Source organism: Montipora capricornis, chromosome 12 (assembly GCF_036669925.1).
Source record: "Montipora capricornis isolate CH-2021 chromosome 12, ASM3666992v2, whole genome shotgun sequence".
Lineage (NCBI taxonomy): Eukaryota > Metazoa > Cnidaria > Anthozoa > Scleractinia > Acroporidae > Montipora > Montipora capricornis.
Window position 1 is genome coordinate 35,574,938 of NC_090894.1, and position 12,500 is coordinate 35,587,437.

The 12,500-nt window shown below is 39.6% G+C and overlaps 1 protein-coding gene across 1 annotated transcript in view; it reads right to left on the bottom strand.

The window, feature by feature from the left end:
* The window catches only part of LOC138026716 (centromere-associated protein E-like), an 88,844-nt gene that overhangs the window by 28,234 nt on the left and 48,110 nt on the right, over positions 1-12,500 (bottom strand). Inside the window, exons 29-35 of the mRNA XM_068874166.1 lie at positions 11,587-12,233; positions 10,324-10,510; positions 9,023-9,364; positions 8,320-8,556; positions 6,629-7,981; positions 5,789-5,930; positions 5,377-5,501 (exon numbers count right to left, since the gene is read on the bottom strand). Of these exons, the coding sequence (XP_068730267.1) occupies positions 5,377-5,501; positions 5,789-5,930; positions 6,629-7,981; positions 8,320-8,556; positions 9,023-9,364; positions 10,324-10,510; positions 11,587-12,233 (3,033 nt within the window). The remainder of the gene's footprint in view (positions 1-5,376; positions 5,502-5,788; positions 5,931-6,628; positions 7,982-8,319; positions 8,557-9,022; positions 9,365-10,323; positions 10,511-11,586; positions 12,234-12,500) is intronic.

A 12,500-nucleotide genomic window follows, 5' to 3' on the forward strand; every position in this document is an offset into this window, starting at 1 on the left:
TTGCGACAACGAAAAGTGTTCAAGAAGCTGGAGAATGGGAATTGTGTCGTTTTCTACCGCCTGAGTTCGCAAACTTCACTGATTTTCCAGTTGGCGCCAAGGTCAAAATACGGCTTTCAAATTCATTGCTTTTGCAATTTTCTCCTCATACTTCGCTAATGTAAGAGCAAGTAAAATTGCTCAAGATCAATTGAAATTACTGCTGAGTTTATTGGTGGCAAAACGAGGGGCCCGATGAAGTCGACTGAGAGCTAAGGCAGCCGAAGATTTCGTTCATGATTCGCTGGTTGAATTCAAACTCACATTGATCATTTAACCACAAACTCAAGCTCGTATCATCTGGAAACTTCGCACAGACGTTTTAAGCATTGTTATGTAATTTCTGTTTTCTTAAAATCAGTGTTTTTGGGATGTCTAATGCTATTTCCCCGAAACTATTAACTCGCATAAATTATATTTTGAATTTACGTCACAGACACAATCTATCGCTCACGCGTCCAGCCGTCTCTTCTCGGGGAGGATACCCGAACTCGAGTGAGCGGCGGAAATCGAGCCTATTCAAAGGCGCGCGTGTGGAGCACCATGGTTACGAAAATTTACACTCTATTCTAAAGTGGCCGCCATTTTAGTATTTTTTTGTTTCAGTGCAAATTAGCACTTTTGGCTTCGCTTTCAAACGTAAAATTCAAAAGAATATTTAACCCTGAACGAGGCCAAAAGGGCCAATTTGCAATGAAACAAAAGAATACTAAAATGGCGGCCATTTTGGAATAAGGTGTATGGTAACTCCGATAAATTTTCATATGACCGCCCGCCATTAAACTTTAGATGTAAGCAATTACGCGAAATGTAGCACTGCTGGAACTCGCGTTTTTTTTTCCCGGCGGGAAGTTGCATGGCCAACGTACTGCATTTGAAGCTGCGTTATAGTAAAAGAAGCATATTTTTTGAAGACAACCAAAAAACAAGCTACATACTTTTTTAAGTCGAAGAAAGAGGAAAGAAGAGACAAAGATAGGGTGAGGAAAAAAGAACAGTGAGCAGGTGACAGGTAAGCGATGCTCATCGTGAAAGACAGCGAGAGAGAGCACGCATAAAAATTATATTGACGAGCAGCGGAAGAAAGAGTAAGCACGAGCACGGGAAAATAGACTAATTGAAAGTAATAGGAGGATCGACTGGTCTTCCGGAAGCAGACTAGTTATAAAAAAATAATATCTGAAAAGAAAAACATACTTATAAATAATGATCGAGGAGCTCCGCTTTTATAATTTTCTATATATTTAACAAATAGATTTAACATGTACCGTGTTTCTATCGAGTTATAGAAACACGAGTGAAAGTTTGGGAGAACGAGAAATGCTGTGGGAACACGAGCCCCAGGCGAGTGTTTCCACAGCTTTTTCGAGTTCGAGGTGTGGTCTGACTTTGCAACTAACCGTTGCGCAGAGCCTCTTCACTTCAGAAGGCCTGCCACACAGGCAACGTAGGCTAAGTTACGCCATTTATAAGGATGGATGTTAACGTTATTTTTTCTTTCGTTAGCCCTTGAGTATCAGAACTTCGCGGTTTAAGCTTACATGGAACGACGAATGCAACAGCAAAGAATAATTGTCATCGAATGATGATGCAAATGCTATTTTATAGGCGCATTAGAAAATGACTGAAATTTAATGCCTTCCTTCTTCACATTTCTCAAAGTCTTTACTGGGCATTGTTTAAGTAACAAAAGCGCTAGCTCATAATACTTAATTGCCTCGACACAGGTGTGTTTTGGAAACGCGTTTCCGAACGCACTCATGTTTGTTCCTTTTCTTATAAACGTGTTTAAAATGAGTAAGCGCGAACGCTTATCTCTGACCCGTGCAGTACAGTACTGTAGCTGACGTCATCGTCAAAAACTCTTACAAAACAAATGTGATAAGTGACACACTCGGCTATCGCCACGTTTTTGTTGTCACAACAATTTCACGTCATCTGTGATCCGTACTATAGCTGACATCATCGTTAAAAACTCTTACAAAACAAATGTGATTAGTGACACACTAGGCGATCGCAACGTGTGCCACGTTTTTGTTCTTATCACAATTTCTCGTCATCTGTGATCTATTACTGAACAGACGCACGGCAACATGGAGTCTATTTGTTAAATTCTTACCCATTCTCGTTCCCAGATCCCATCGCTTTCAATTAGCCGGCGGGACCTTCGCACGAGAAAACTAAGGGCTCTGGAGACAGGATTTTCAGTCACAGATTCTAGGACTTCCGGAGTTCATATGAGTCGTCAATAGTATTAAACACGGCGGCGCTCAGAAGGATTACATTCGAAGAGTATCTATGTGAAGCTTTAAAGGACCCTAGTCACCCACTTTGCATTGCGCACCCACAACACTTCAGTCGCCATTTTCCGTGCCCCCGAAACTCGGACCTCTGTGACTGTTAAAGTAATCTGTTTCCGTACACCTTATTCCAAAATGGCCGCCATTTTAGTATTATTTTGCTTACTTATAAATTGGCCCTCTTGACCTCGATTTTAAACGTAAAATTCAAAAGACTATTTAAACTCGAACGAGGCTAAAAGGGCCAATTTTCAATCAAACTAAAGAATATCATAAGATCTATATAAATCTGTTTTGCACTGAAAAAATAAGCTGTTTATTAGAATTTCATTTTTTATGATTATTTATGTATGACTTGCTCTTCGCAACATGTTATCGAGTGGAAACGGAAATCGTTGTTGAACCGAGGAGTACCGCAATTATTGAATTATGATTCCTCGAAGACCAGAGAACGTTTAAAAGCTAGAACAATATCAATGTATTATCATTTCTGGCAAGTGGAGAAATAATTTCTTGGGCTACATTGCAAGGAATCACGAACAGCGAATTCACCGTCGGATCGATGATCCTGGTTAAAATAATATTATGCGTGTCTTCCGGTCGAGGTGACCTTAAACAGCACTGAACACAGGCGAACATTTGAATACTCATCTCTATCACAATTTGTAGAAGCCTTTATCTTTTCCCAGTTCATTTCATTTTCTCACCAATAAATAATACAACTGAGTTTTGTGGAACTGAGCAATTTTTTTAAATTCAACACCCGAAATTCTAGGAAAGGAGAATAAGAGCATTTCATCTAATGCTACAAGTGTGTATTGCGAGCGCGACAAATGAAACCATCTTTAGTTTACTTTTTCTGAGACTCGGTACTTCTTATCATTATTTACGAAGTACCGCGCAAGCAACGAATTAAACTAAATTTAACTGTTTGCCTTGTTTTCAGTGCCAACTGCTTGGGTGTCAAATAAATATAGGTGAGCCGATAAAAACATCTAGAATTTTCTCAGGATTATTTTTGGTCCCAAGAGTAATACAGAACAAAAACTCCTAAATGTCAACAAAAACATGGGCGTGGCTAACTAGGTCTTTTAAATGGCCTACTTGGAGAATGTGTCCCTTCGTGTTGAACAAAAAGAAGCAATAAGTAATATCGTAAATTTAAACAGACACTGATCATTTGACCGCACCACATCAGTCATTTTTACTTCCAGTTCAAGATTATATTGTTCACATGATTCTTATTACTAGTAATAGTTGACACTACAGCTGCCCCCGCGATGCAAAGTGCTGCATTATTTTTATTTGCAAATTATTATAGTCGATACCGTATGTGTTGACTGTTGTAATAGTCTTTTAACTCAGATCAGAGAAGGTGTAGCCTGAAGTTGAGACGATTACTTTGAGTTGTTTTTACTCTCTCAAGGGGAAAATGAGTCGAAGTAATAGTCTGAAATCCAGGCTAGAAAAGGCAAGGCGGAAAAGGCAATAGGATGTTTGGAATGAACAGAGTATGGAAAATCGACGAAGTCGCAGTTGTTTACAAATAATTTTATTATGGGCAAGGCTGCTGCCTAAGAAAATTTTAAAAGGGCCCTCAGAGCTAAATGCTGAGAACTTAGGAGCCCAACACATGAAGTGAAAGATGTTGCTGTGAAAAATTAAGGAGCCCAGAGCTTTTCTTTGGGAGCCCCAGGCTACCAGGCTCCTGTTAGGCAACAGCCTTGATGGGATATAGTTTAGTGACAATATTACTATATCTAGTGTTATTTAATTGAAAAATTGGTAGAAATATTGTAAAACTAACAAAACGGAACTACTGCCTATGCAAAATATGGCTATTATATATAATTTTTGTTTGCATAGTGCCAAGAAAATTGTGTTAATCAGAACGATCATTATTATTCCTTGTGTAACAATGATGTAGCAGGATATATGTAACAGAGAAACTAAGTGTCCCATTCAACTGTGTTTGCATGAAGATAACAATAACTTTAATAACTAATTAGATCCTTTGTGCTATTGCTTTTACAATACGTAGCTGTTACATTTTTTTTTTGCATGTTCACAGAAAACTGATTTAATTAGAAAGATAACTAATTGGTGTTTTTGTAAAATGGTGTAATAGGCTATAACTAACTCAGTGTTCATTCTATTGTCTTTGCAAAAATATAACAATAACTTTAAAAAACTAATTGTTTGGCCCTGCGCTAAAGTACAACATGTAGCTAGAAACTGAGTGCTTCATTCATCTGCCCTTGGAAAAAGATAACCTACAATAACTTTAAAAATATTTCATTGAATGTCTTTGTGCTACTGCTCATGCATTATGTAGCTGTTATATTCATATATATACTTTCAAACCGTTTTAATCACAAAGGTCATTAATCATTGTTTGTTGAACAACAATGGTATGTTGATATGGTATATTAAACACAGAAACTGAGACTGAAACTAACTATCAAATTAGTTTTCACTTCATTCAAAATTAAAAACATGTTTAGTGTTAAAGATCGTACTCCTGTTGTTCTAAAATCCATGGTAGTTTACCAATTTTCTTGTGCGTGTTGTAATTCCCGTTATATTGGCGAAACTAGTCGCCACTTTTCTACCAGGATAAAGGAACACACGGAAAGCGATAAAAACTCGCATATTTTTAAGCATTTCAACACATCTCCTTTATGTAAGAGCAAATACTCCCCTTCGTGCTTTAGTATTCTGAATTCTGCCAGCAACTCAATTGATTAAAAACTCAAACCGGAACTTAACAAACAATTGCAGCATTACAACACTTTTCTCACGTTTTAGTTTACACCTTGATGTTTGGTGTCACGCTGTAAATAGAAACGTCATCGTTACCTACCGATTCCTCGCGGCCCCTGTTCGAGCAAGTCGAGATTTTTTCTAGTATACCGACTGCATATTTGAACCGTAAGTACTGTCCTTGATATACGCGCAAGCTACTAGGATGCCTCCTCGGGATTTCGCCTCTGGGCGAAATCCCTGCGGGGGCAATTATTGTTTGAATGATTCTTACCGTGGCACTTTGAATGATGTCCTTCATTTCAGTCAATTTTCTCCTCAGGAGCTCGATTTCACTATCTTTATCAGCAGTTTTCTCTTTGAGTTCGTCGATTTGTCGAGCAAATTCATCTTGCTCATCTATAGGAAAAGAAAGAGTATGTAATTCCGCGACAAGTTGCAAAGAGTCTCCGTCTATACTACAACTTATGGCAAGCAATTTGCATTTGTTCGTGGACAAATATGAGCCAATTGTGAGAACCTCCTCCTCTTGTGGCTTCACAATCATCATGTTTCTTAGCAGGTCAATGAAACTGCAAGCGTCTGTTGTCATTGACCATTTCCTTAGTGACCATAGAAAAGAACGTTCAACTACACCAGGCAAATAAGCACAGAACTTTTACTTCCCTACAACGTATTGTCATTACCTTGCATCTCATCAATAATGGCCTTCAGCCGATCAGATTCTGAAAAATACTTTTCTTGTGCATCTTTACATTTCTTCTTTGCCAACTCACATTCTTGCCTTAAAGATTCTATCTCATTGTTATCAGCGGTATTAGCAGAGATCTGTGTCAAGGGAATTAAAAAATATCACGGTTAAATTAAGAATTTGAACTTGCAACAACAGATCATGAAAAGAACAATTCCGATAGCACTTTTTGGAAACGAAAAGTCCTAAAGGTAGCTTGACTAAACAATGCGTCCTACCAACTCGTTACCAAGCCACAAACAAAGACTCGTGACCAAGTGGAAACTCAAGGGTCACCGTGTGGTGTTCTATAGGAAAGAGGCTCTTTTCCATCGTTTTATCGTTTCGTTTGGGACACTAACAGCAGACTGACGTCGCTGGCAGGGCTTCAATTGCGCAGCTAGCGGATTGAAATGAAAGAAAAACCTTCGCCGTTAAACTCTACAGTGGATTTGTGGCCACGGGAACATTTTAACCAGGAATATTTGACTCAAATTGGTTGGCTCGTGAGAATACAGTGTTCAGCCTTGGTAATTACCTACAACCGTTCACAACCGACCGCGAGGAGCTGTTGGCTTAATTCGCGTCGAATCTCGAAAAATAAAAAACAAATGGGAAGGAAGCGACCCACAATGGCAAGGTTAAGCTTTTTAATTGAGAATTTTTTCGCAAAATTATCTTTTTAGGTCTTTCATCGGGATTCCCATACAGATCCTTATAATTTTGTTGGCTTTCCCTTACACTGAGCTTGGGGCGCCTGTGTTTATACACTTGATATAAATTCGCGATAAAATACCTGTTTTTCTAATCTCTCTTTCGCAGTGTCCCTTTCATATTCCAGTTTTGCCAGTTTGAGTTGGTAATGCTCTATTGATCTTTCATAATCATCAGCGCTTTTGGCGGCATTAGAGAGTTTCTTCTCCAACTCCTCAATTTTTTCACGTTTTCCAATGCAAAAATCTTCACTCTCCTTGACTTTCAAAGTACTAATTTCACGCAATTGTTCCAAAAGTTGCTGTTTCTCTTCTTCAAAGCACTGAGTACTTTGAGCCATTTCTTGTTCCATTCTTGTCTTTTCCTCTTCGAGAGCGACTGCTCTTGCCATCGCAAGACTTTCCCAGGAAGTTATTCCCTCCTTTAAATTTGCTACTTCACTTTCCAATTCAATAACACTTTCTTTGGCTTTTTGCAACTGCAGTCTCAATTCACATTCTGTCTCTTCATATGCTGCCATCTTAGTCTCCATGTTACCGTGAGTTGAGTTTGCCTCATTTTGCTCAAGCACTCGACGCAGTTCCGCCTCCATTGCCATCTTGTCATTGACTGCAAATTTAACTTTGTCCTCGAGCTCGAAAACAAACTTTTTCTCGTTTAAAACTGACCCTCGAAGTTCGTCCACTTCCTCCTCCAAAGAGGTCTTTTGTTCTTTGAACAATGTTTGTAACTCATCAAGTTTTTGTCCAAGTAATCGCCTTTCTTCCACTGTGCTTTTCAACTGTTTCTTCACATCTTCTAATTCGTTCGCTGATTTTAAAAGACTTGATAGCCTTTCTAGATTTGGCCTAAGCTGAGCCCTTAAAGATTCCTCAGTCACTGTGAGATCTGTCGAGTCATTGCAGCCGAAGGATTTACTGTAAGCTTGTAAAATATCAATCAGTTCTCTCTTTTCATTCGTTGCCTTTTCCCAACTGGTTTTTACGTACTCTAGCTCGCTCTCAACTTCAAGCAGTCTGTGGTTGGAACATTGCATATCATTTTCCAATCCTTGACGTTTTGTTCCAAGTTCGTTGTTCTGAATCTCGCTTTCGACGTTTTCCGATTCCAGTCTCTCGGTTATCAAGATTATTTCCTTTTCCTGTCGTTCAATGATAGCTTTTAATTCCAAGATCCTGGCACCTGACTTCTCTTGTTCCTTGTGAGCTTCCAACAGTCTTACGTTTGTACTCTCCAACTCGCTCTCAAGTGCTTTCAACTCATCCTCCTTGTTCCGCAAGTTTTGCGTTATTTTCGTGCGAATGGCTTCGTTCTCTTGTAGACTTGAGCGTACCTCAGCAATTTCAATATCTTTCTCGTCTACCAAGAACGTCATGTGTTCCAGTTCCTCGTGTTTTACTCGAATAGTTGAATTAAGTTCCTCAAGGGCAGGACCCTGGAAATATAAAGCAGGGGGCGTAAGTTGAGATGTTTGACCAGGACTGGCGGACATTGGTTTAACAAAATTAATACTGACTGGGAGTACTTCAATCTGAAGAATTTTCCTTAGCAGGGGATTAGATTGGAAATTTATCTCACAGAGGAAGATCCTTGTTCAAACTGTCAAAGCTCATTGTATTGCGTGTGTTAACTGAGATGGTTACAGCATATTACAAATTTCTCTTCATCATCTCGCCCCTCCCTGAAATGGTCCTAAAAGCAGATTCTCAAAATTAACAAACATGGATACACTGCAACAGGTAAGGAGAATTTCTATTATGCGCGACATAGTACCGGTGTTCTCTCCTCCTCATTTGCATGCCGCTGTTTTTCGAGCTTGAGTTCTTCTTCGACTGCCCATAGTTTCTGTTCAAGATTATCAATCTTGTTGTCCTTCTTCTCGAGAGACGATCGGTTCTTCTTGTTTTCATCCGAGAGCCTGTCGATATGTGTACGAAGCTGCGTTACCTCAATGGAGAACTCGCTTAGTTTCTTGCTTTTTTCATCCAAGGTTTTCTGGACTTGTTGTACCTGAAAACGTAAACGATTATACAATGTCACGAATCGACGGCTAAACACTGTACATGCAAATTAGGACTATGAGAATGATTGAGTTTTATTTTGATTTGCTCCAAACGTTGTTTAAACTCTTTGCTGGTCGTAAAGGCTGGGGGCTAAGCACTTCAATTTGCTCATTGCTTATTATTTATCAGAACTCGGAAATTTTGACTGTATTTCAACGGTAAAATTTATGTTTTGACTTGCCCGTTAAGATCAAAGGAAACTCCTGGGAGTCTGAAAAGTAATTGCAAAATTTCCAACCAGAGTTTTCGCAAGGAAAAGCAATGCTCGTTTTCTTTCTCCTACGGTTTATCTACGTTCCAAACTCGCTCGGTAAATTTTAATGGTATGTCCCGCAAATGAAACACTCCAACGTTGGTTTTCTTCTAAAAAACTCAATCCTATCGGTTGCGTCATATTAATAATTTCTTTGAACCTGTTGTCTCAATTTGTCACGTTCTTCCAACAAGTTATTATTCCGAATGTCAGCCCACTTCAGCTCCCGGTTTTCGTTTTCCAACTCCTTCACTCGCCCTTCCGCTTTCTCGCATTTTTGTTTAGTAAGATCCACGCTTAATTCCATTTGTTTCAACTTCTGCAAGGCCCTGTTCTCGTCTAGGTGTGTGACGGAGCGTGTGTTATGTGAGCTGTACAGGTTTTCCATGTCACGCATCTCCTGTTTGATTTCTTCCACCTGCTTGTTTGCCACTTCAAGGCGATGTTCAAGAAGATCCTTTTCGACTTTCAGACAGCTACACTGCGATTCCAGTTCCGAGGCCTGCAAAGAACGCAATATTAGTAAGAACCAAGGAAGGGCGCCTCATGCAATTACTATTTCCTTGGGCTTCAAACAACTAGAGAGATAGATGGGTCGAAAAAGGTAGCGGAATATGCTTTTGTCCAATCAGTGGAAGCGGGTTCTGCAACACAATCGGCTTCAAAATCTGCAACACCTGAGGAAATATACAAAGACTGCATTTTCTCTTTGCGGCAGCTGGCAGTAAAGTTGCTCAATTTCACCCAAATGACCATTCTAACATTCATAAATACGAAGAAGCGCATATCCAACATGACAATAATCGCAAAATACTTTCTCAACTAAAAACCGAAAACGTTTTTAGAGAGTTCATACCATCTCAATTTGGGACAATAGACCGTTCCACGGTTTTTGACCGCCATCTTGGCTGGGGGGCAAACGCGCCTAAATTTATAGTTAATGTATGGGATTTTGGCCGACTTTGAAACGCTGTAGCGACGCTAAAAAGAGGCAGATTTTTAACTTTTGCTACCACTTTTAATAGTTTTGTTGATATCATTCATTCAACAGAAAATAAGGCCATTATTAAGGAAGGTGTGACGTCCGTAATTCGAATAAGAAATGTTCTCATGTTACTTTTAATTTCGCGGCAATTTGCCCTGATGATTTTAGAAGGGTTTGTATGAAATCTTAAAAATTCGTTTTTGGTTGTTGTAGCCTGAATCTGTTCTTTATATTTCATGAAAATAATCACACTATAAATGTCTTTTAAAAGACACGATCACTGTAGAAATCCGTCTCTTTTTAGCGGCGCTACAGCGGTTCACAGTCGGCCAAAACTCTATACATTTACTGTAAATTTAGCCGTGTTTGCCCCCAAACCAAGATGGCGCCAAATGCCGTGTGGAAGGGTCTATTATAATAAGAAACACTAATAAGCCAGCAATTGATGCATGTCAAGTGGTAACAACACATGTTACCTTTGCCTCAGCATTGTGTAAATCTTTCTCCAATTCTTGCCGTTGTTGTGCCTGCATACAGATAGTTTCTCGTCTTTCTGCCTTCATCTGGTCAATCACTCGCTGCTGATCAATTCCTCGATTAGTGTCCCTTAGTAAAGAGTCCTTCAAATGCTGCAACTCTTCAGAAAGGGATGTGTGTTCTTTTCTGGAAGTCAAGGTAAACGAGAGAGTGGCTATTTTTGTGGCATTAGCATTGTCTCTGAATGTTTGAAAAATAATTAGCGTTTTAGGCGATAAGAAAATCGGTGTGAAGAGAAATACCCTATCCCAAAAGCACTGTTTTCACGGTATGTTTACGACTTGGTGAAAAGTAAAGTGCACCAATGTCTACCTTTATCCTTTCCCATCGTGCCAATAGTCCCAGAAGGCCAACATTTATCTTGCGCGGTGGTATGAAAGGCATGCTGCTTTTGGGGGCCCTCTATGGAAAGTCGCAATTGAAATAAACGTAACAGGGGTATAAAAGGGACCAGTTGCCTATTTATAAAGCGTGTTGGAATTTTATGTTCGGCAGAACCTTAGACAAATACTGTCCGTGATTTGAACCCGAAAAGTCCGCTGCCTCGCAGGAAGCAGGTTTTTTTTTTTTTTTGCATTAGTCTTGTCCTTTTCACCCGTGGACACCGAAACTCTGCTAAAATAGAACGATGCAACAAACTTAACAGGTATTGGATGTCTGAGTGAAGTCTTCTTCACAATCCCCTACGCTTTTTAACTCACATCAACTCTCTCTTCACCCTGACCCACGCCGTATTGAACACAATATCATGTTGTTTTCAAAATACATAAATTTGGTTTTATCAACGGAGTTAATAATGTAAATTGGCCACCGTACAGAGATTCTAAAAGCTGACGTTTCGAGCGTTAGCCCTTCGTCAGAGCCTCGTCAGAGCTTCGTCTCAACTGAAAAAACCCGTTCTTAACAGTATCGTTCTTAACGGAATCTGTTTCGTTTAAAAACGTTTCTTAACTTTCTCAAACTGACAAAATACATCTATAAGCCCCCTTACACATCCTCTATCCATTGGAAGTCCATTATATAGCTTCTTTTGCAACCACTTACAATAAACGACCAGCCTTCAAATATCAATAAAGCAACCATCTTCCCAAGCGACCACATTAATTGATATGACAAATGGGTTCTCGTCATCGGGAGGTTTGATTAATCACTATTTCTCATCATCGCGTTGGCAACTTTCATGGAACTTCAAAAATACTTACCTAAGCGTTTCATGTGCTTTTCTCTCTTCCGCGAATTCCTCAAGAAGCTCATCTTTTTCTTTCTTGGATTTCTGCAACTCCACCTCAGAATGAATACTCTCAGTTATGTCTCTTGCACGGAATTCGTTTTTCTTGTGCTGTTCAATCTCTTTAGCAAATTCCTCGTTCTTTACGCGTTCTCCCTCGAGCTGTTTTTCTACAACACCACTGACTTGTTTCATCTCGTTTAATTGTTTTTGTAAATCCTTGCATACTCCGCAATCAATCGATTTGAACGTCTGTGAATCTATTTCAAGTTTCTTGCACTTTTCCCGTTCTTCGTGAAGTCGCTCTTCTGACGACTTCCATCTTTGCTCGGTCTCTGCAAGACGTTTGTCCAACTCCTCGATGCTTACCCGAAGCCCGTCAGATTCCTGACGAAGTTTCTTTGCTTCGTTTTCTATAGCCTGTTTTGCGTTTTTCAGTTGCTCCACGGTGGACTTAAAAAAACTGCATTGTTCAGAAAGTTCTTGAGCGCGCTCTTGTTCTTGGGTGAGTAAGGTGGTTAAATTTTCACGTTCAACTGGATCTTTTGTCAGATATTCGCAATTGTTTTCCGTTGGGACCTTTTCACTTTTCAGTGAAAGGTGATATTGGAGGTCATCCATCTTTTCAATAAAAAAGAATAACATGTTGTTTTGGTCCCAGCTCGAAGATCGGAAATGCAACCCATCCACATACTCACGATATTAACTTTCTTATCAACTATGCTATTGTTTAACACTGTTATGAAACATTTCAGGCGAGCATAACAGAATCTCGAGGCAGAAGCCGAGAGTTCATCCTGGTTAACAATGGTCAATTTGCAAAAAGCACGCTGCAGTGAGCGATGAAAGTTCCCTTGTGCGTCAAATCGCCTTGGAACAAACCCTTAC